The sequence below is a fragment of the Microcaecilia unicolor genome, unplaced genomic scaffold (genome assembly GCF_901765095.1).
Source record: "Microcaecilia unicolor unplaced genomic scaffold, aMicUni1.1, whole genome shotgun sequence".
NCBI classification, from domain to species: Eukaryota; Metazoa; Chordata; class Amphibia; order Gymnophiona; family Siphonopidae; genus Microcaecilia; species Microcaecilia unicolor.
The window spans coordinates 60,790-85,139 of NW_021963452.1; the positions used below are offsets into that span (position 1 = coordinate 60,790).

General features: G+C 40.4%; 1 protein-coding gene across 2 annotated transcripts in view; it reads left to right on the top strand.

Annotated features, from left to right (window-relative positions):
• Positions 1 to 23,644, top strand: part of LOC115459331 (FGFR1 oncogene partner 2 homolog) — a 67,488-nt gene extending 43,844 nt beyond the window's left edge. The window contains exons 5-6 of one of the 2 annotated variants that reach the window (XM_030189173.1): positions 12,999 to 13,112; positions 23,102 to 23,644. In XM_030189173.1, coding sequence (XP_030045033.1) covers positions 12,999 to 13,112; positions 23,102 to 23,239 — 252 coding nt within the window. In that variant the 3' untranslated portion in view covers positions 23,240 to 23,644. Of the gene's footprint in view, positions 1 to 12,998; positions 13,113 to 22,445; positions 22,495 to 23,101 lie in introns of those variants that run through there. The other variant, XM_030189172.1, reaches the window with a different exon arrangement.
• Positions 23,645 to 24,350: the final 706 nt, after the last annotated feature.

The window sequence follows — 24,350 nt, forward strand, 5'->3', positions numbered from 1 at the left end:
TTTTTTTTTATTTTTTTGATTCATATGTGTTTCAAAGGGTTTGATTAGGGCCAACACATATTATGGACATCAGTTGGATTTATTTGCTTATAAATATAAGTTAGATGACCAAGGGGGAGGGGGGATTTTTGTATTGTTAAGTTTGGGAGCCAACTATTTGGGTTGGATCACTTTGCATTGCGATTTATTCTGAATTGGAAAGAAAGTAAAAAGACCGAGTCATTTAAAAAAAAATAAAAGTTTTTAGGTTGCGAGGAAAATTAGATGAGAAGGAATTTTGGACTAAAATTGATATGTTGCAGGTGAGACTCGATAAAGGTGAAATTTCTCATAGAAGTTGAAATCGGGATAGTCTATTAATCTTGGAGGAAATTTCTTCTTTACAGGAAAAATCAATAAATTGAACTAAGTGCCCTGCATGGTATTCATCAGAATCCCTTATGCTAAAGAGGGAATATAGGCACTTGGAAAGGAAGTGGCGCAGCAAAAGAAAATTGGTGGAAACTTATTAATAATAGGTATCTTAAGCAAACCAAAAGATTATATTACTTATCAATACTTGGAGAGAATAAACTTGATTCTAAAAAGTTATGCCAAATTTTTAGCATATAACAATTTTTATTGATGACAAATAGAGAAATACAACCATTAACAAGAGTCATAGAAAGGCAAATAAAAAGAGCACAGAGAAAGATCATATCTGTCACCAATCTTTTAACAGGCTAAATCTCCCTACCCTTTACCCAACCTTCCCTGAACTATTCAAGAAAATAAGATAATAGTGCAAAGAACAAAAAGAACCCCCCCCCCCCCCCCAAAAAAAAAAAAATGTGGTGTTAATGCACAAACTGGAAGGGTGTGTTCTGATCCCTTCCGGCAGCAGTTTAAGAACTTCAAGAAATGAGGGGAAAAATAAATAAATAAATAAGAGGTATTCAGGCGTGTGCTGGATGAGAACTCCTCTCCAAAAAAAATGTGGAAAAAACCTCCATCAAAAAGCTCCATGTAAACTAAAGGAGGGAATAGAAGTAGTCCAATAAATGAGGTTTTTCTCTCTTCCTCTGCTTATCTCCTACTGCTCACCACCCTTGCCACTTTCTTAAAGTGTGTTCAAAATCAAGCTTCTAGCCCTGTCTGGGAGAGACTGGAAAAAAAAATATATATATAATCCTATATTGCCATAAACAACTTTTTCCATTTAGGAGAACATTTGGCTTGTCTCTGCTCCAGTAACATCAATGCATGCAGGCGGTTTCTCCAGGCCCAATAGGAGGGTTCTGCTTCACCTATCTATACCCCTAATATAATTTGCTTACCCAAGGCTGCTGCTTTATGAAGGAGAACATGATAACGATTAGAAATATGAAAAGCTTCATATTTGTCCAAGAGCAATCTTGCTTGTGTTAACGGCAGAGAGCAGCCCCAAAGTCCTTCAAAATAACGTAGGATGGCCTTCCAGAAAGCATGGAAAAAAGAATTATGACCTTGATTACATTTTGGGCAGACTGGTTTTCCCACTCCACCAATCTTAAATACTTGCTCCTGTGTAAAATAAGCTCTATGTAAAATACAAAACTGACTCTCAATTTAGCACTCACTGATATTTCAGGTATGTATTTAATCAATTTAATAAAGTCTAAAAAGGAGGTAGGCAAACCAGAATCTTGGCTGCATTTATAAATTAAAATCCTCTCAAGACGACAGAGTAGAAGAAAGTAACTGTAATTCTTTGTGAAAAGAAGAAATTGACAAGCTTCCATCTCGAAATTAAAAAAAAAACAACAACCTGTAAATGGTGTTCCAAAGGGAAAGTCAGGCTGTCTACATCCAGGGATTGAATAGAATGCTGCAACTGTTGATATGCCAAAAGGTGTCTGAACTCTACCACTCCCCTACTCTGCAACTCTTCCCATCATGCCTCCCTCTCCAAACACATTTTATAGAAGAACACCTCGTAAGCTCCATCGCCGAAAACTGATACCAATTCCCAGTGAAAACTGCAGATTACCTTGGATAGGGAGTTGATCAGAAATCTCCAGATTCTCCCCCCCCCCCCCCCCCCCCCCAGAAGGAAGACTAAATGCAGCCAAACCTCCCACAAGGACGAAGCACACGCCGACGGAAACAAAGCGGTAGGGAGCCCAATGTGTACTGTAGAAGAGATTTGATATGCCATGGGAAGTAAAACGCAGTCTCATACTCTATGGGAGTAAATCCTTGTTCATCAAGGAACCATCCCTAAGATGATGAAGTAAACATGCTTGATTATATGCGCAGGTTCGGTAGTCCCATGCCCCCATATTTCCAAGCAAATACTTGTCATTTTTTGGTTTCTTGCCTGCCCAACAAAATTTAGATAAGTTTTCGCAGAGAATTTAAATCCCATTTTAGTAACCAAAAAGGTAATAACTGCATAGCATAAAGCAATTTAGGGAATAAGACCATATTGAAAAGCTGAATTTGACCATATACCAATAAAGGAAGATGAATCCATTGTTCCAAACAGTCTAGAAGAGTCCAGTAAAACAGTTAAATTACTGTCATAAAGCAGAGAAGCTTTACAAGGTAACTGAATCCCTAGGTAACGAAAAGAAACAATCTCCCAACGTAGTAGAAATGGGCTTACCAGTTCTACAGTGGGTAATGCCAAGAACTTTTCAGAATTTAACTTGAAGCCAGAAAACTCACCATGATTCTGCAAAGCACTGAGACCTCCAAGGCTCCGTAAGGTGCACCAATATGTCATCTGCAAAAGCAGAGAGTTTGATTCAATCTGGATTCCCTTAATGTGTGGATTGCTCGTAATTTCTCTAATCAAGGGATCTAAAGAGATAAATAATAAAGGAGACAAAGGGCAACCATGTCGCGTACCTCTATGTATATTAAAGGAGGAGGAGAAAACATTATTGATCCAAATCATCGCATGAGGGGAAGTGTAGAGTGCCTGGATGGCATTCAAAAAAAAAATCTCCAGTTCCATATCTCCACATAGTAGCGAATAAGAAACTCCAGGCAACACGATCAAAAGACTTCTCTGCATCAAAACTGATCTACAGAGGAGGAGTGTGTGTTCGTTCCATGTGTTTGAGCGAGATAACAATTTTCCACATATTCCGGATGATTGTGCGGCCTCGAACAAAGCCAGCCTGGGGTTCAGCTATCAAGGATGGCTGCACTTGTGCCAACCGATTAGCCAAAATCTTGGCAAACAATTTAGTTTCTACATTTAAAAGAGAGAGAGTTCTATAAGAAGAAGGTTGTGTAGGATCTTTCCCTGGCTTCAATAATAAAGTAATCTGTGCCAATTGTAAAGGCCGGGGCAAACCTCTATCCACCACAAACTGCATAAATAAAGATTGCAAGGTGGGAACAATGGAAGGGGATAGGATCTTATAAAATTCTGCCCTAAAGCCGTCTGGGCCTGGTGCTTTATACAAGACACTTTGTGGAATTGCTAGGGCTGCCTCTTCCTCAGTTATAGGAGCTTAAAGCTTATGTTTAGAATCTCAGAGATCTGGTAAATCTAAAACTATCTAAATACATTTCGCTTTCCATTTCCCCCTCCGAGGGACATGCATACAGGTGTTGATAATATTTCTGAAAGACAGTTGCTATCTCACGATCAGTTCTCACCAGTACTTCATCTCCTATATTAGAGGAACCTCTAGACTGCTTTTTGCCAAAAGTTTCCCAGATTTGTTACTATGACAGTATAACTGATACCTATAATACTTCACTGATTTCATCGCTCGCACATGAAGTTCACCTACAGAAGTCTGAAGTGCCAACAAAATACTGCGATGGCGTGAAGGATGCGCACCATATTGGATGTGTGCTTTAATCAGCTGTTTCTCGGGCCATAAAATCTCTCGATCTTGTGCTTTCTGCTTAAAGAAGTGTACTTCAGGGTTTCCCCTCGCAAAACTGTCTTGGCGGCTTCCAAAAAAGTATAGTGTGTGGTGCATGTGACCTGCATTATTGACTGATAATCAGACTACTTACGCAATATGTATTGTGAAACTCATAATCCCAATAAAGGTGGGAGGAAAGCTACAATGATACATGTTGTCCCCTGAGACTCCAAGGGTAAAAGTATACCACACCAAGGCATCAGATGCACTGTACGGACCAATCCCGCATCAAGAACTGAAGGGAAAAGCGTTGTGGAGATAGCCAGTAGTCCAATTCTAGATTGAGACTCATGAGCTCTAGACAGATGTGTGTGATCTCGATCCATGGGTATAATGTCCTCTAAATGTCCAAAATATCCAAGTAGAATAAGGCAATGGGATGCCTTTATTAGGGTTTCCCAACTTCTCACAAAGAGCTGTGAGATCTGTCCAAGGTTGGGTCATGTACCAGATTAAAATCTCCTTCCATAAGAACAGGTATATCTGGCAACCAAGGTACCCCATGAGTAATTGTCTTAAGAAATTTGTGGTCATATACGTTAGGGCCATAAATATTACACAGAAGCAAGAGTCTTTTATTAATAGTGGTTTTAACAACAGAAATCTACCACTGGGATCTTTCCAAGTCTGCTGCACTTCAACATCCAACCCTCTCCGAAAAAGAATAGTCCTGCTTGTTGGTTCAGAGCTGGAGCTCCACTAAGTCTCCAATCCACCACTTGAACTTCAAATGCTCTATTGTAGATAATGTGTCTCTTGAAAAAAAAAAAAAACAGATTTGCTCCCTGATGGTTCAAACCTGCAGGATTTTTTGTCTCTTGATGGGAGAAGTTACTCTATTAACATTCCATGATATAACCTTAATTGAGGACATAATAGATAAAAATAGCAATGCACCCAGAAGTCCAATATAATTGAAAGGTCGTGAGACTGTCCCAACCAGCAGTCCCACAACCCAGAACAACAAAAAGAATAACACAATATTCCTGTCCATACCTCACACGCCTCCTACCATAATGCAGACTCCAACCAAAATTAACAAGAAAAGAAAAAAACACCCAATTACCCCTCTCATCATTCAATGTCCCAACCTCTTTCAAAACTCGTGCAATACTAAAGAGAAGAGAGTATATCTGGTATTTGCATATGAAAGTTTAAATAACATCACTCTATAAATGAACTGCAAAAGTGGACCCACTGCCGGAATCTCAGCGATTCTACACACTAAGGTATAACACACTCCATGGGACAAATAATATACCAAATATTATGCATCAACAAATGTTAATGCAAAATATAACACTTGCATGAAAGTGTAGGAAGTGAAGCATAATGGCTTACTGAACATTCCTGTATCACAATTCTTGTAGTAAGGCCAGTTCTAGTATCCATGCAGTCCAGGAATCATATCTAGCTGAAGCATTCTTCAAAATAGTACCTGAAAAATTAAAGGTAATTATCAGGTCTATGCGGTTGTAGCAGAAAGGCATCACATAATGAGAAAATGTCTATCCATATTTCAGTTATAGTAAATTGTGAGCACTGCAAGGGTACACGAGCAATAACTCATTTAATTTCCCTTAGCTAAGATTGACAGTCAACACTAGAATACAGTAGAATCCGGGATGTCGCAAATTTTACTGCTGTGCCCCCTTTCTTGGTGATGTGCCAAGATCCACGACCTGATACGGCAGCGTCTTCAGGTAGATTCACAGCCTCTTAAATCCAATTCCAAGAGTGCTATCACAGCAAACCACATAGTATGGGAAAAAAATAATCTTGAAATAACCAGTATACCTACAACTTGCAAAGCTGGTAGGATAACGTTCAAATGTCAAACTATTTAGTAAATGATTGATTTTTTTTTTGAGCTACAGAAATTAAGAATTTCCATAACATAGGTAAAAAGAATTTCCGTAACATCAGATTTATGTGTATACCTAGTAAAAAAGGCCAGTTTCTGACACAAACGAAACGGGCGCTAGCAAGGTTTTCCTCGGAGTGTGTATGTTTGAGAGAGTGTATGTGAGAGTGACTGTGTGTGAAAGAGAGAGAGTTGAATGTGTGAGTGTGTGTGTGAGAGAGAGTGAGTCTGAGTGCGAGTGTGTCTGTGAGAGAGAGAGTGGTGTGTGTGAGAATGAGAGTGTGTGCAAGTGCGTATGTGAGACAGTGTGAGAGAGAGAGAATGTGTTTCACACAGATACAGTGTGTGCAAGAGAGAGAGTGTGTGTGAGACATAGACTCTCTGGGAGACTGAGTGTATGAGACCAAGAGAGTGTGTGAGTGACTGTGTGACACATAGAGAGTGAATGTGATACAGTGTGAGACATAGAGTGTGAGAGTGAGAGAGAGAGAAAGACATTGACTGTGAGAGAGAGAGAGAGAGAGAGAGAGTGTGTGTGTGTGTGAGAGAGAGTGTGTGTGTGACAGAGATACCTTCCCCCTATCTCTGGTGTCAGTCCCCCCCCACCTCTCTCTCTCTGGTATCAGTCCCCCCCCCCCCCTCTCTCTCTCTGGTGTCTGAGTGTTACTGTGCAGGAAGCTGAGCTCTGGCTGTGCTTCAAGGAACTGACCAATCCTATTTAATAGAATGCACCTCCAACATTCTGAAGCCGAGAAACCTCGTGTGGTTGGTCACTTCTGCTTGTGACAAACCCGGAAGTATGTGATGTCAATTCAGGAGATGGATACAGAGAGCAGGAATGCCTCAGCCATGCAGTCAGCTTCAGAATGTTGGAGGTGCGTTTTATTATATAGGATATGTATATATATATATATGTGTGTGTATTTATTTTTTTTCCCGTAACATCAGTAGATATATATAAAAACATAGAATCATGATGGTAGATAATGACCCATCCAGTTTGCCCTTCCTCAATAACCACTAGCTCCTCCTCCTTTTCCTAAGGTGGTCAAACGCTTTCTTAAATTCGAACAGTCCTCATCATCACGACCTCCACTGGCAAAGCCATTCCACTCATCCACAACCCTTTCCATGAAATAGTATTTTCTCAGATTCTTTCTAAGCCAGTTTCCTCTTAACTTCATCCTATGTCCTCTCATTCTAGAGTTTTCCTTAATTTGAAAAAGGCTCACCTCCTGTGTATTAACGCTACTGAGGTATTTAAACATCTCTATCGTATCCCCTCCCTTCCAGCATATACATGTTGAGGTCCATGAGCTTGTGCAGAGGGACCACTCCAGATTCTAATGAGGCATTGAAGAGGTCAAACAGCGGAGCTGCCGGAACATCTGAGTTCCTTGAATACCCTTGGATGTATCCTATCAGGCCCCATTGCTTTGTCTACTTTTAGTTTAGCTAGCTCCTCACGAACTCAAGTCTTCTGAGAATTTGTCCCGGTCTGCTACACGTCCAACCCCCTTAGTATTTGTTTTCTTTGGTCTTACCCCGGCCTTTCATCCGTGAACACAACAGAAATAATTGTTAAGCAGTTCAGCTTTATCCTTATCGGCTTCTACATTATTCTCCCCCCTCAACATTGAGCCTCACAATGCTATTTTGGCACTTTCTCCTGTCACTTACATTTCTGAAAAATGTTTTGTCCCCCAGTTTTACTGTATTGGCTATCTTTTCTTCAATTTGTCTCTTCGCTTTTCTGACAGATTTTTCTTAGCTTTTCTAGGTATTTTAGCCCATCTTCCTCTTTTGAGTCCTCTCTTGTAACTTGTGAAGGCTAAGCTTCTTTCCCTTATCTTTTCAGCTACTGCGTTTGAGAACCAGTGGCCTTCTTTTCCTCTTACACGTGTGTGTGTGTGTGTAGACTACAACATTAAGAATTCAGGAGATGTAATTTCTGATAGGACATGGCTATCATTTAAGATACACTAAAGGGTGTGTGGTGTGGATAAAGGTCAAAATTCAAAACAAAGCAAATAAATCCACGCAATAAGAAATAACAATCAGGGAAAAAGTCTCAAAGAGCTTTAGAGACTATAAAATTAGTCTCAACAAGCTAAACGGACAAAATAGTCCTCTCTTCATCATAGGCAAAAAACCCTGAGGCCCCAGCTATGTAAAATCTCTACGCTGTGGCCAAAAACACTTTATTTAGATTTTTTTGAATTAACTGATCTTCAATGCATTGAATGCTACACCAGGAACACAGAAAAATATCCCATAAATAACGGGTTCATACTTATCTCTGTTCAATGTTCTCAATCAGATGCTGCTCCCGCTGTGCGGTCCCTCAAAGGCTGCCCTAAGCTGACGGTGGCCAGCGTTTCGCTGCTGCTTCAGGGTCTCGGGCTGCAAATGGATCGCGCACACAGCTCCCTTTGGCAGCGTACTGATACCCAGGAAACAGAATTGATACCTTATTAGCTTTCTTTATCACATTGTGCTTTGGATAATTGTCCTCATAATCTTCTGAAACATTCTTCACTAGTATTTTTGAATTATTTACAGAAGTGTATTGAATTTATTCTGGTTAGGGAGATGAGCAGAATACTACTTACACCAGTACCCCAAAAAACTGAAGCTTTTGTTGTCTGATGTAACAAATTTCTGGCCAATTGTGTCTGTACAATTATTAACTAAATTAGTTGAGTCTATAGTAGCAAATCAATTGGCAGAATATTTAGAAAATTATCACGTTCTTCCAGAATCCCAATCATAGTTTAGTAGAAATTTTAGATCCATAGTGACTTCTTTGTTAGCCTGTGCTAGAATGGAAATAAGTAGGGGCAATAGTGTGTTGATGATTCAATTTGACATGTCTGCTGCTTTTGATTTTAGTGGTTCATGACACTATTAGATTTTTATAGAATAGTGGGTGCTGTCCTTTGATGAATTGAGGGATTTCTTAAGTTTCAATAATAGCAAGTAAAGAAGGTGGATGTTCTTCACATAGGATTCCAGATTGTGGAGTCCCACAGGGATCCCCACTTTCTCCCATTCTTTTTTTATGTCTTGATGTCCTAGCGAGCAGTTCTTTTTAACAAAAATGGTTTTATTAATATGTATGTGTACGTATACATGTATATATGCTGATGTTAAGTTGTGGTTCCTTTTTGTGGTTCCATTTTCAAATTCCCTTTCAGAAATTAATAGAATTGAGTATGACTTTAAAATCTTAAATGAATGGACTTCAATGTTCTAATTAAAGCTAAATTATGAAAAAAAAACAAAATTTTATAGTTTCAGGAACCCAATATAAGCCTTTAGGAGAATCATTTCAGTTGGAAAAACAAAGATTGTAGGGGTAATCTTTGAATATCTTTTGAACGTCATATGAATCAGATGGTAGAAGGATTTTATGATATGAAAGGATTAAGGAGATTAGATCTAAATTGAATTTTAATGCTTTTAGACTTTTTGGTATAGTCATCAATTTTACAGCAGGTAGATTACTTCAATGCAGTATTAGTAGGTTTATCAGAAGGTCCCTGGAAAAAGCTTCAGATGTTTCAAAATATAGCGTCTAAACTGATTTGTAGTTCTCAGTATGAACCAGCTAACCATTTTTGTGGAAATTGCACTGGCTGCCTGTGAAGGCATGAGGTTGTGTTTAAATTGTGTACAATTACTTTTTCTATTTTGAATGACATTTTGCTCCTGCATGTCTAGTCAGACTTTGTGATTGTTTTCACAATGTCATGGTTCTCCATTAGATAAGACTGGTTCTTCTGTAGTATCCTTGCCTCAAGGGTGTTATTTAAAGTTCTGTCTTTGATGGATTTTTTTTTCAGTCTGTGAAATGGTGGAATTCATTACCTTTTAATATTAGAACAATTGGGCAGTCTAAATGGTTTAAGAAAAAAACATATCTTTTTCAACTTTTTTAAACTCTTTTTTTATTTTCAATTTCAAATAATACAAATCACAATCATCAGGCTGCAACTAATAGAAATAATTTGAACATAAATTGAGGCAATATAAAGGAAATAAAATAATAAACTGACCACAATATGAAGATCCAAGATTACACAATAAAGTGAAGAAATATTCATCTACATTTTTACAGAACACAACCAACTCCAGACATAATTCTAGCAGACCTCAGTGAGTAGTGGGGCAGATACTTCTCTAAACACAATAAATTCTATCAGTTATTTAGGGTCAAAAAACAAGTATCACTTATTCTGAAAAATAACACACAATTTCAATAATTACTTCAGTTCCAGTGCTTGTAGTCTTGGCAAATCAGGAAATATTTTTATTTTTCAACTAATAAGTAATGAAATGTATCCTTAAACCTTGTAGCTCGCAGGGAATGCCTTGTAATTTGATGATAGTGTAAACCGCAGGGAGTTCTTACGGGATCTTGTGGGGTGTAAGTGCCTAATGTAAACGTAAATCCCATACCTAGTGTTAATTCAGAGGTTTAGCAAAGAAGTGGCAGCAGAAATGACGGGGGCAGAATGTGGCAGAACGAAAGTGTGTGTAGGAGCTCAAAGGCCCTGTGCTGTCCCTTTGCTACTGCAAATATGGGGGTGATGCAAGAAGAAATGCTGGACCAGAGGATGGGAGGAGAGAGGAGGAGAAGCTGAACCTGAGGGGGTACAGGAGGAGGGGAGGGAAAAAGCTGGACCTGGGGGCAGCAAGAAAGTTTTTTGACCTGAGGGGGGAAGAAAACAGGGAGGGAAGCAAGGGGAAGATAACCTGGGAGATGGGAGAGAATGAAAAAAGAGGGCAAGGAAGGGGGGGGGGTGAAAGGGAAGCAAAGGGGAGATGCTGTACTGTGGGGACAGGAGGAAGAGAATGAGAGGGAGAAGCAGTGCCGAGGGGAGAGAGAGAAATGATAAAAGGGAATTAAGGGGCAGACACTGTACCCTAGGGAAGGAAAGAGGGGGCAAGGAAGAGGATGAAAGGAAAGTGATGGGAAAGAAGCTGTGCCTGGGGGGAGAGGAAGAGGATGAAAGAGAAGTGAGGAAGGAGACATTGTGGTTGGGGGGGGGAGGGGAAGATGAGAGTTACATGAGGGGGACACACTGTGCCCAGGGGAAGGGAAGAAAACTAGAGGGAAGTGATGGGAAATGCTGTGCCTGGAAGTGGGGTGGAGGACAAGAGGGAATCAAGGGAGAGATGCTGTACCCAGGAAAGGAAGAGGAAGATGGCAAAAGGGAAACACTGTGCTGGGAGGAGGAGGAACAAAACAAGAGAAGGGATGCGAGGGGGAGACACTGTAATGGAGGGGGGCAGCCAAGAAGGTTGGGAGGAGGATGACAGGGAAGTGAGGAGGAGGATGCTTCCCTCCCCCTTCTCCTCCTACCCCCAGCAAGGGGCTGATGTGCTTAGGAGGGGGAATGCAGGACTAGGAATAGTGAAATAACAATATGGCAAAATGCAAAACAAGTTACAAAACTCTGTACACTACCAAAATCTACTGATTATTACACCAATAGATATAAGAAAAAAAATGTGTGTGTATATATAGATCTAGATAGGTAGATATAATATGTATGTATACATGTGTATATACAACTATAATATATCCTGAGAAAAGATTACCAACACCAGCGGTATTATAGGCAAAGAAGCTAACTAATACCTGAGATATAAGAAGGAAATTCTGCTTTTCTTGCCCTAGTGGTCCTGTAGATGCCAGGTGATGTGTAGAATCAGATTTCTTCTGGCTCTAGCAGAGTGCACCTGTAAGCCCTTGTAGATAAGGAAAAGTCCATGGTCACTGCTCTGTGCAGCTGGTTACTCAGTTCATAGAAAGTCACAGAGAGCTGCTTTTAAACCATACTTCATGCAGTGCTCAGCACAGAGTTCAGGTGTTTAGGAAAAATAGTCTCTATCTCTAGCTCTATTCACCAGGCAATCTTCTCTTCTTACCCCTGTTTCTTTCTCTCCTGTCCAGCATTTGCATTTCTCTAAGTCTAGGTGACACCTGTGGACCAATCACAAACTATGTACTTCTGTCTAGCACAGTACCCACAGTCATAACAATGAGGTCTTGTGATTCCAGCAAGAATCTTATCAGTCACAAACCTGATGGTAGCAAACTCCCCTCCATGATTCACAGATGTACCGGAGACTCTGTCTCTGTAAGGCATGCTCCTCTATACACCTTCCCAGGAGATAAGGTGGCTGGCTAGTGCACATAAACACATGTCCTTGGATGGTGAAGTCACTAGAACAGTTATACCAAGAAGTATTTTTCCTTGATTACTACTACTACTTAGCATTTCTATAGCACTGCCAGGGTTAAGCAGCGCTGTACAAGTTTAAACATGGGGAAGGACAGTCCCTGCTCAAGAGAGCTTACAATCTAAAGGTAACAAACTATGTAGTAAGTGTAGGTATCATGAATGGGGAAGGTGGTTAGGCGCCAAAAGCAAGGGAGAAGAGATGGGCTTTGAGTAAGGACTTGAAAATGGTCAGGGAGGGTGCGTGGCATATGATTAAAGCTGGTTGATGATGTATTGAGGCATCAGGCTGCAGAATCCATATTTAGTTCAGGAAAAGATGGTTCAGGCTTAACCAGCAAAGGTGAGACAGCAGGAAAGACCCCTACAGCTTAATTCTTGCTTAAAGCTCACCTCTTCAATGCTGCTTTCGGAACCTAACCTTTCGAACATATAGACTGCCCCAATCTGTCTGACCTATCAGATTGACTCTACATTTGTCTTTTAGATTGTAAGCTCTTTGAGCAGGGACTGTCCTTCCATGTTAAATTGTACAGCGCTGCATAACCCTAGTAGCGCTTTAGAAATGTTAAGTAGTAGTAGTAATTCAAATCTTTTTGACCATAGTCGGTTATGAATCTCATTTGCTCAATAATGCTTCAGACCAATAAAGTACATAAGTGAATCCCATGCTTAATGAAGCATGGCATGAGTAGATGTTGAAAAAAGCATTTTTGTTCTAACATTTTATTGAAAAGCTAAAGAAAAGCTCGGTATACTATGTTTTTAACACAGTGCCTAAAGTTTGTCAATGATGAAACTTAGAGCATCCTTGTCTGTAGATGTGTATTAGTGTTTATGGGGTTATTTTTACAATAGAACCTCAACTGATTTTAATGATCATATCAAATGTGGGTTGTAAAGAAAGGATGTGCTTTGTACCTTGTAAATAATCAAATTTTAAGGCACTGACTCTAATGTCATTTTACTTAGGAACTACAAGTCCATGTTGACAAGATCGGTGAAATGACAGCAGTCATAAGAAGAGCCATTGAAATTGATGAGCAACGAGGTTCCAATGAGCAGGAGCGTATAATTCAGCTTGAAGTAAGCACAGACTTGGAATAGTAATCCATAGATGGACACAGAGCTGACTTTATGGTACACTGTGTAGAACAGTTGCCTAGAATGCCACTAGGGCCCTAGGAAAGTGCAGCTCAGAAGCATGTCATGGTCCCCTGCCAACCCAACTTACTCCCTCTAGATAGTGCATTTGTACACTTGAACCAGGAACACCTTGTGTTGTATGAAAGTGGGAGAGACACTATCTGTAATCTCACCCAGAGCGCCACCTACCCCAGAGCCAGATATGGAAAGGGAAGGAGTTGTTTATTTTATTATAGTTATCAAAAACATATGGTAGGCAAGTCGTGCAGCTAGCACAGAGTCACCTGCTAGATGGTCACCTGGGCGAGGAGAAGACCTGGGAAAAGATTTTAGCCTGGTTCTTCTTGACCGGGGTATTTAAGCAGGTAAAGCTCTTTTGTCAGTCTTGCCCAACCTGCCAGCCAAGTAGTTCTGTGAGGGTTCCACCTGCCCCTTGTTGACACTCCATTCAAGCGGATAGCTATGGACTTTGTGGGACCATTGGAATGTACTACCCTAGGCCATAAGTACATCCTGGATTATGCTGCGCGTTATCCAGAGGCTATTGCATTATGCAACATGAAAATCACCACCATGGCTAACGTGCTGTGGAGGTCTTCTCACGGATGGGGATTCCAGCAGAGATATTGACGGACCAAGGTACTACCTTTGTGTCCAGCATTATGAAGCAAGTCTGTCCCTTGCTGAAGGTGAAAACATCGGTATACCATCCAGACAGATGTCTGGTGAAGCGCTTTAGTAAAATGTTGAAACAGATGCTGAGGAAGTTTGTGGCTGGGATTCTCTACTCCCATACATAACTGTTTGCCATTCCGAAGGTGTCCCAGAGTTCAACAGGATTCTCTCCCATTTGAACTGCTACATGAGAGAAGGCCCTTGAGTTGTCCTGATGTAGTTCAAGAAGACTGGGAAGAGGAACCCAGCCCAGTAACGAACTTGGCAGAATATGTACTCGATCATTCACACAAGGCTAAAGAAAGCCGGGGAGGCTGCCAAGCTTTGCCTGGAGAAGGCTCAAGCGTGTCCAAGCCTACGACCAGAAGGCGGTTCAACGAACCTTCCAGCTGGGGGTAGAGTCTTAGTTCTTCTAAGCTCTTCTTAAAGCAAGCTATTAAGGGTCCTTTCAAGTTGTAGAAAGGATAGGCCTGTCAACTACAAGGTGGCATAGCCTGACAAAAAGGACAAAGCGAAGGTCTTCACATCAACTTGTTGAAGAAATGGATTCCCCTGACTTCAGCTCTAGTGCAACAAGATGACCTTGAGCTAGAGGCCCTGATGGACTCTGGTTGCCAAATGGGACTTGAAATGGCCCAGTTCTCCAACTCGCAGAATGCCAATCTAGAGCAGTTGGTACACCAGAATGCAGATATATTTTCCGAAGGGCCAGGTCAGATCCACTTTGCGACTCACGATTTATTTTTTTTATTACCGAACCCGGAGTGGTAGTCTGGCAGCACCCATAGTGCATCCTGGAAGCCCTGGCATCAAGCAGTGGTGAAGGAGGTTGCTGAAATATTAAAATTGGGAGTTATAAAGAGTCCACAAGCAATTGGGCATCTCCCATTGTGTTAGTACCAAACCAGATGGAAGCATCTGATTTTTGTATCGACCTTCGGAAGGTGAGCGCTGTCTCCAAGCTAGAGGCCTATCCAATTCCAAGGGTGGTTGAACTTGTTGAGCGACTGGGAGGGGCCCGATTCATTTCAACCCTGAACCTGACCAAGGGATATTGGCAGGTATGTCTTACCCCAGCTGCCAAGGAGAAGACTGCCTTTTTGACATCCCAGGGTCTGTTTTCAATTTACCGTACTCCCATTCAGCCTTCTTGGATCCCCGGCTACCTTCCAATGCCTTGTGGATCGCCTACTTCGACCCCATGGCAGATATGTGGCTGCCTACCTATATCATAGTGTATGTTCCCATGCCCGGGAAGTCATGGTCCGGTCCAAAAAAGGAGAGAGTAATCCACCTAAGTGGATGAACACTAACTCCCACGTAAAAATAGCAGCACAGAAAGAGAGTGGGAAATGGACCAATGACTCCAGGAGAACGGGAGATAAGATTTCAAAGAACCACTTTATTCAATGACTCATAAAGTGGTTCTTTGAAATCTTATCTCCCGTTCTCCTGGAGTCATTGGTCCATTTCCCACTCTCTTTCTGTGCTGCTGCCTACCTATATGACATTGTCATTACAGCAAAGATTGGAGGTCTCATTTTATCCAAGTAGAAGCCGTGCTGGATAGTCTACAGGACCCCTGGATTGACAGCAAATCTTTGTTTTCTTGGGAGGACAAGAAGTCCAGTATCTGGGGTACTCGGTTGGGAAAGGGCAAGTGAGACCCCAGAGCTGAAAGTTAGAAGCGATCACGAGGGTGCCAATATCCCCAGACAAAGAAGCAAGTTTGAGCCTTCTTGGGATCGTGGGTTACCATCGGTTCATTCCTGAATTTGCTGAGAAAGCCAAATCACTAACCCACCTCCTACAGAAAGAAGCTCCTGAGAAAGGTACACTGGACAGAGGAATTGGACGTGGCGTACCAAACACTAAAGAAGGCTATTTGTTCAGAACCAGTGCTGATCAGCCCAGATTTTGACCTTCCCTTTATCTTCCAGACCGATGCCTTGGAACTGAGGCTCAGGGCTGTTCTGGCCCAGGAAAGAGGGAAGACCACTCAATGGCATACATTAGCTGGAAGCTGTTGTTCCCAAGAGCAAAATTATGCTGTAATTGAGAGAGGCCTTAGCTGTCAAGTGGACCCTGGAAACCTTCCAATATTATCCATTGGAGTGGCACTTCCTGCTCGTCATTGATCACCAACCCCTTCAATGGGTGGCTCGACATCAGGATTCCAATGTCCGTGTAATGTGCTGGTTTCTCAGCTTGCATCCTTTCAGGTGAAATATCGGGTGGGCCAAGAGCATGCTAACATGGACTTTTTGCCTATTGTCTAAGATATAAATGAAGAGTGCTCTGATAACCTGAATTACATCTATGGTCATCACCACCTTCAACTATTGTAACATGCTTTTTCCAGGGATTTGACATATAGAACTCTGATGCTTGCAATTGAATTCAAAATACTTTAATAAAACTAAAAGAAGGTGCAAGAAAATGGGATCACATAGGAGAACTGGCTTCTAGTCCAATAGAGAGTCAAATTTACACTACTAATACTGGTGCACAAAATTACAATCTGGTATCCCTGTTCTGGTTTTTATGTTTCAATATTTTTATTGATGACAAATCTTGTTAATACAACAATAGCTGGTTTAAAACCAAAGGCCAACAGCAAACGTTCAAGGTACAACAAAATGATATAAGCCATCATCAACCCTTTTAATAAAATGTTCCTCCCTTCCCCCCTAACCCTCCCTCCTCACCTTTAGTGTGAATTCCAGCTGTGCCAACCATATTAATATTAATGCTACCAGTGACGTAACTCCTAAAGCAGTAATTATCTTGGTTATTCCCAAAGTGAAGAAATAAAACGAACGCTTAAGCAACTAACCTTCTTCTATACCTATGGATATTGTCTCCTTGGACACTGTTAGTAGCTTGGACAATTTCAATTCTTATTTCTATGATAACTTTTTATGAACCTTTCATAGTCCCTAATTGTGTGAACCACATTGATTATTATTGAAAACAGCGCTCCATAACCAAGAAGTTCCTATATCACATAGTAATGTCTTTGTAACATCGTTCCTCCCGAGCCCTAACCCACTTAACCCCCCCATCCTACCCTTACCTCCCCCCATCCCAGAGCACTGCTTTTGGAATTGAGAGATCTATCTACCCCATGGCAATCTATTCAATATTTGGCTGCGCCCCCAAGGAGAAATTGTGTCTAAATATGGCCCCCAGACTGCTAAGAACCTCCGCTGCCTCCCCGGAGACCCACCTGCTCCTCTGGATTCCCAAGTCATCAGCTCATGCAATTTGTTCCTCCAATGCCAGAAGGAAGGCGGGTGATCCTGTGTCCAATAAATAAGATACATTTCCTACCTAATATGCAGGCCTTACACAACATCTGTTTGGCACCCTTAGTCCCAACAGACCACTGTCCCAGTGTACTAAATATGGCTCTGTCAAAGGTTAAGACCATTTGTTCTGCTTTTTAAATAACTGATACTATATAAATCATCCAGACTCTTATGATCATCGAATCAAAATGTACTAGTTATTCCTTACTTCTGCCATATTCATCTGCAATCCATCTGTGACTCCATTTTCAGTGTTGTTGGCCCCCATACTCTTGAATCAGGTACCTCAATAGTGGGTAAAATAGTATTATAATCTTAGGTTATAGACCTTTGTTCCAAAAAGCTTTTAGTCTAGATCCCAATGACAGAGCGTTGTGAGGAGAATGATACTAAACGTTAGCCTGAATCAAAACTAGACATTTTTTACTCTGCCTTTGAAAAACAATATTGTGACTTTCCTATTCCATACGTATGCCTCTCTATAGAATTTTATATTTGTAAACCGCTGGGTCTGACATACCTAATAGCAGTATATCAAACTGAAATAAATTTAAAACAAGGACTACCATACTCTTATAGTTTGCAAGCTCAATGGATGCACAAAACTCCATATCAAAAGTTTTTGAGTAGCATTCCACATCTTAAACTGGATGAAAGGCAAAAAGAGGGCGTATTAACTTTTAGTGGGGATTTTAGAAGCTAAAAAGGCCCTTCCTTTTCTGTATGTCTCCAGAACCAAACAGTTTTCCATCTAATTTTACTGGGAGTTTTCCCAGAAACTGTAATTAGTTTCTTGTCAATGCCCTGCTACATATACATGTATTAGAGGTCACAGGTTTGGAGCCTCTCTTCCCCTTTTACTGTGAACAGATCAAATGTCTAAAACTACTATAGTGCTGACAGAGGGCTGAATTCTCCCCCCCCCCCCCCCCCCACCCATTTGGAAGTCTCTTTGCACTACAGAGGTGCTTGTACTAGCTAGGTGACTTTTTTTTTTTTTCAGGTGGATAATACTGAAATAAGAAAATAAGGATTCTAAAACTTAACATTTTGGTTCACATTCCTGCTAGCTGAGGATCCTAGGAGGCATTTAACCTTTTTTTTTTTTTCTGTCCCTTGAACTGTTTCCACATTGTGCCTTGCATGAGTCTCCAAGGAGTGACAGCTTTCTGTTTTCAGCTCTTTTGAAATTTTTGGAGAAAGGTTTGGTACATTGGGAGTTCATCCTCCTTTTCTAAAACTAATTTGAGTGCTGTTATTGGTGTATCGTTCACCAAGGCAGTGAAGGCATTTTGCAGTGGTATCCTTTGGGGAGGAGTGGGTGTCTTACAGGTTGGTATCCCTTATAGGTTCTATCCCCTGCCAAAGCCTGCTATAATAGGTCTATTCCTGGATTGACTGACCTTTTTTTTTTTTTTTTTTTTTTTTTGCAGGAATGGTGATCAAAATTTTAGTTTTTTTCTTGCTGCATCTTGTCACTGTGTTTTGGGACTTGAAAAGCAATCAACCTTTTTTCTTTTGATCCAAATTGTCCAGAAACAGCAATAATAAAGAGAACCTTCTAACTAGATAGCAAAATGCATTCATTTTTATTATGTACAAGCTGGCATGGCCATCTAAGACAAAGTAGAAGTGCATCAGATCAGAGCCATACCAACATCAGTACTATATGTCTGTCCAGCCTTCTTACAGGAAATATGTAAGGCTGAAACTTGGCCGTCTATTCTTGCTTTCACTTCAAAGAATCAATAGTTCTGACCAAGCAGTCTTGCGAGATCTTCTAAAACAATGACTTCAACTCAACTGTCTTTCTCCCTGGGTCGATCAAAAAGAAAAATATTTAATTGATCAAGTGTGCACCATGTCTATATTTCCTAAACTAGATATTTTGTATCTCTGGACAAAAAGACACCAATTTTCAAAAGTACTTATGCGACTGGCAGTACTGCTGACTGCATAAGTGCTTTTGTTTGTTTTGTTGGTGGCACAATAAAAATCTGCATACAACTTTAACCAAGTCATAATAGGGGGCATTCTATATGGAGCCATCCATTTTCAGGTGGCAGGAAGGTGCATAAATGGTGGTAGAAGCTGATCAAACTTTGGTTTTGGCTTCGGCACTGAAACCAGCCCCAAATCTGGATTTAGCAATGCTTGTTTTGGCTGAAAATGCAACCTATAAGAACATAAGAATAGCTATACTGGGTCAGACCAGTGGTCCATCTAGCCCAATATCCTGCTTCCAGCAGTGGCCAATCCAGGTCGCAGGTGCTTGGCAGAAACCCAATTAGCAGTATTCCATGCTACTGAGGCAGCCTGGACAGAGAATCATATTAATTTGTTAATTCTGTTAACTTTGGTTCAGTCCTGCAAGTGGTAGAATGCCATCTGGTTTAATTACTCAAATGTCTAGCTTTTGCTAGACTAGAGGTTAGAAAGGTCAGTGAGAAATAAAACTTTCTTTGTCCCTTTTTGAGTGATGGATTGTTAAGGCTAGTTCATAAAAACCACATCTGGATGCCATTCTAAGCAAGGCATACTGGACAGTCTCGAGGGGATCAGCAAGCAGGCAGTTTTAAAAGATTAGGCTGAATGCTGTTTAGAGAAGGAGATAGTTTAGATTTAAATAATTTCTTGATAATTTTAGATTTTGTCTTATAAGGAATTCTGATTTCTGCTTATTTTAAAATATGTTTTATTCTGTTTTAATTAATAAGTTCTATTTCTCCCTGTAAAATATCTTTTCAATTCAGTGTACATCTTTGTCTGACTTTTCAAGTGAGATTTGTCTGCAGTTTAAGAGGTCATCATCTGGTTTGAATTATCCACAGTCCTAGCTAGGTCTGTGTATGAAGCTAAAAGGTGAAGATGTCAGGAAAAGTCAACTCTTTTCCTTGATGGATTATAGTTAAGTGTAGGACTGGCCCTTGGCCCCTAATGAATGCCAGAGCCAAGTTAGCATTTAAGTTAGTATGAGTTAGCTGGGAATCTGAGAATTTAATAATAATAAATGCAGGAGATAGGTGCCACATTGTCTAGTTTGAGACGGCCCCAGGTCATAGGTCAGTTTAGGAAATATCTGAACCTATGTAACTGATATTTGAGTAAATGTGTAGAGACTAATTAGTTCAAGACAGGGTAATCAATCTATTATTTACCATCTGGTGAGAAAGGGGGGATAGCGGGGTTTAGGAACAATATATAAATGAGAACAGAAGCAGCTTACGTTAGACGAGAAGGAACAAGACAGGAGACGCAGGACACAGAAGACACAAAACACAGAGAAGGAGGGTCTAGCGCTGATGTCTTACTTTGCTTTGCTGGCAAATAAAGAAGACTTCTCTCTTATTCTGGTGTGTGGTGTTTGACTCCTGAAAGTACCACAGATTCTGCTAACAATAGTGGTAATTCCTGCATCACTACCAATCCCAGGGCATGCCGTGGCTTCCCCATGTCCATCTCAATAACAGACTATGGACTTTCCTCCAGAACTTGTCAAACCTTTTAAAATCCAGATATGTCTAGCCGCTGTTACCACATCCTCTGGCAGCAAGTTCCAGAGCTAACTATTTTTGAGTGAAACATATTCCTCCTATTGTTTCAAAAAAATATTTCCATGTAATTTCATTGCGGTCCCTGGTCTTTGTACTTTTTGAAAATGTGACAAATTGATTCACTTCTATCCAGTTCTACACCACTTGGGATTTTATAGACCATAATCATATCCTCCCTCAGCTGTCTTTCTTTTCCAAGCTGAAGAGCTCTAACATCTAACCTCTTTAGCCTTTCCTCATATGGGAAGAAGTTCATCCCTTTTATCATTTTGGTTGCTTTTCTTTGACCTTTTCTAAGTCCCACTATATCTTTTTTTTTTTTTTTTTGAGATACAGCGACAAGAATTGAACGCAATACTCAAGGTGAGGTCGCATTAACAGATAGCCTCTAGAAAGCACAGCAGGGCTTAGGTCAGTCTTCATTCCCACCCCACCCTCCCCAACTCTGCCCACCTCTAGTACATCTCTTCATTTATAGTCTTAACTTATAGTCAATTCTAATTAGGATAATAAGAGGGAAGTTTTCATGGGCAGAAGTAATCCCCAGTTGCTCATGCCCACACCCGTTCCAAACTCAAAATGGCTGTTGTGACCTCTTGCGGGGAGCCACAGCAGTCATTTTGACTGCAGAGCCAGGAGCGAATTTGGATCCTCTTGTCCAAAGAGGCCACTAGAACTTTGAAGGTAGGCCAGGGGAGGGTGTGGGGAAGGTGGAGTTTGTGAGTGGCCCGGAGAGGAGGATGGCTGGAGGATATCCTTTTGCAGGGGGGGGGGAGAGGGAAGGTGCAGGGCAGTGTTTTCGCTGAAACCAAAAGCCCCAGTTAGTCACCCTCAAAATGGTGGTATTTTGGTCCATTTATGTGTTAAATTGCCAGCGCACTCTTAATGAACCTTTGAAAGAATACCAACTAGCAGAAAGTACATGCTAGGGTTTGATGGCATGCACATAGGTGAAGTACAGAGGTGTGTGGCATAACAATTTATTAAATTAAAGCAACCTAATTTAAAGCAACAAACCTTTTCCCGGAGATGGAAGGTGGTAGAACTAGAGGACATGAATTGAGGTTTGAAGGGATCAGACTCAGGAGTAATGTCAAGAAATTATCTTTTCACGGAAGGAGTGGTAGATACCTGGAATGCCCTCCTGCGGAGGTGGTGGAGATGAAAATGGTAATGGAACTCAACCATGGGTGGGATAAACACAAAGGAATCCTGTTTAGAAGGAATAGATCCACGGAATCTTAGTGGAGATTGGGTGGCAACGCCAGTAATTGGGAAGCTAAACCAGTGCTGGGCAGACTTCTACAGTCTATGCCCTGATTGTAACTGAATAGATATGGATGGGCTGGTGTGTAAATTTTAAGGGGCTTCAATGTTAGCTTCAGAACTTTTAGTACAAGAACAGTGCCGGGCCAACTTCTATGGTCTATTCTCTGAAAATAGCAAGGTCAAAAAAACTCGGGTATACGTAGACAGTATCACATACCATGTAAAATGAGTTTATTTTGTTGGGCAGACTAGATGGACCATTCAGGTCTTTATCTGTCATCATTTAGTATGTTACTATATGTAATTGGGCTTAACTATCATAGACTTCTACTATACACTGTGATAACAGCAGTGGAAAACTCCTTCCATGCAGGGAGAAAAAGCCATTACTGAAAAAAATAGTCACATGTAATTGCTGATACTATCAATATTTTACTTTTCCATTTGATTTTTGCTTTATTCAGGATATGCAATTTGAAAGTTGAATTTGTTGAAAATCTCCTTGCAGGTGTGTAGTTGTATTGTCATGGAATCTGTAGAACTGAATAAAGCAGGATAAATGTTCCTCGGGAATCATGTGTTTTTCCCACCAGTGTTGTAACCTAGTGGTGCTCAAAACAGTTTTCCAGATCCCCTCAAGTCGTTTTTTTTTTTTTAATATCCCTAATGTGTGCATGAGGTATATTGGCACAGATTAGAGGTAGTGTATGAAAATACATCCTATGCATATTCATTAAGGCTATCCTGAAAACTCAACTGGTAAGGAGAATTCAAGGACAAGTATTTCAGTCCCATTGATGGAAGTCAAACTGCAAACCAGTCAGCTTATCCTTAATGAATATTGAGACATAATTATTTGCATGCACTGCTTCTGTTGTATACAATCTCATGAACCAAGTGTTATGCTGCTGAATTGCCACACATCCCCTGTACACGAAAGAACTACATCCATGGAAAAAGCCATATAATTAAGGATGCATGGAAATGTATCAATATGTGCATTTGAATGGACCCCCTCTTATATATTAGTATAACCAGCTTTTGTGAACTCTGTTGAAATTGCCATATGTAGGGGAAAAATGTGCATTCTCAAATGCTGCTCTTTTAAATCTTCTTGTAGCAGGAGAACAAAGGCTTACGAGAAATCCTTCAAATAACCAGAGAATCATTCTTGAATCTCAAGAAAGAAGATGCCCCTGAGAATACATCACTGTCTGCCTTTGTAACCAGCAATGATCTGAGGCTGCGGAAGAGCTGAAGAGAGAGTGCAGGGACCTTCATTTGTGTTGCTTTATGCTCACCTAACCAGCCATGATGACAGGCCTTTATCCGGAAGCAGTGGTTGCTGCAGAGGGCACAGGCAAACTTCCAGTGTCATGAGTTGCAAGACTATAATTTCTTTTGCTACTCTATGAAGCATATTGAAACAACTGACATTGCAGATGAATAGCAACTACTGTTTGTAGTCATGGGGAAGACAAAAGAAATTGTTGGCATTTATGAGGCCTGTATTTGTTAGTCTATATTGTCAGAGCAAGGACAATTTTCAAAAGAATCTAGTTGTCTTGATATGAGTTAGACAATTGCCCTTAATGGAAAAGTCACTAAAAAAAAGTATCCCAGGAGACATTATTGAATGAGGAGAGGGGAAAATGCATGCCTGTATTTAATTTGAAATAAATGCATATTTCCTAGTGCAGAGTGTCCCACAGATATAACAAGCATATGGTACACAAGTACACTTTTTACCTGCATAATCTCTAGCTAATATTCAAGGCAACACTTTGGTACTTAGCTCCAAGGTTCATAGGTATAAAAGTAACTGTATATCTTGCACCTAGACTACTTCCCAGACACTTTCGCTATTAGAATACTGTGCTGTGGAGAAGCTGAGAGGCTATTTTCAAGGTATTATACAGTTTGTCTCACATTGAGAAGGCAATATTTTATAGTGGTGCAGTCAATACTGTTATGAAAAAAAGTGAAAACATAAGTGACCATGTGCATGTTTTATTCATATTTAGAATATTATTTTAATGCGAGTCTTTAGTAAAATCCTATTTTTTCAGTCATTTTAATATATAAGTTATCATTTGTTGCGATTATATCATTATCTTTAAAGTGTATCTGAGTCAGAAATAAATGTTATATTGTTTATTTGGTATTTTGTTAAAGAAATGTCTTTGCTCTAAGTGGGTGTTATGGTTCTAAAAAAATAAATATGGTTTTGTTTTTTTTTTCATTTTTCCTATGTTCTATAAGTCCTATAAAACTGGCTTCCATATTTGGAATTAGAAAAATTACCATTTTCACTTTCCATTAGTATCAAAGCATGTGGAAAATATTTTACAAGCTGAGTCAAAAAGGTG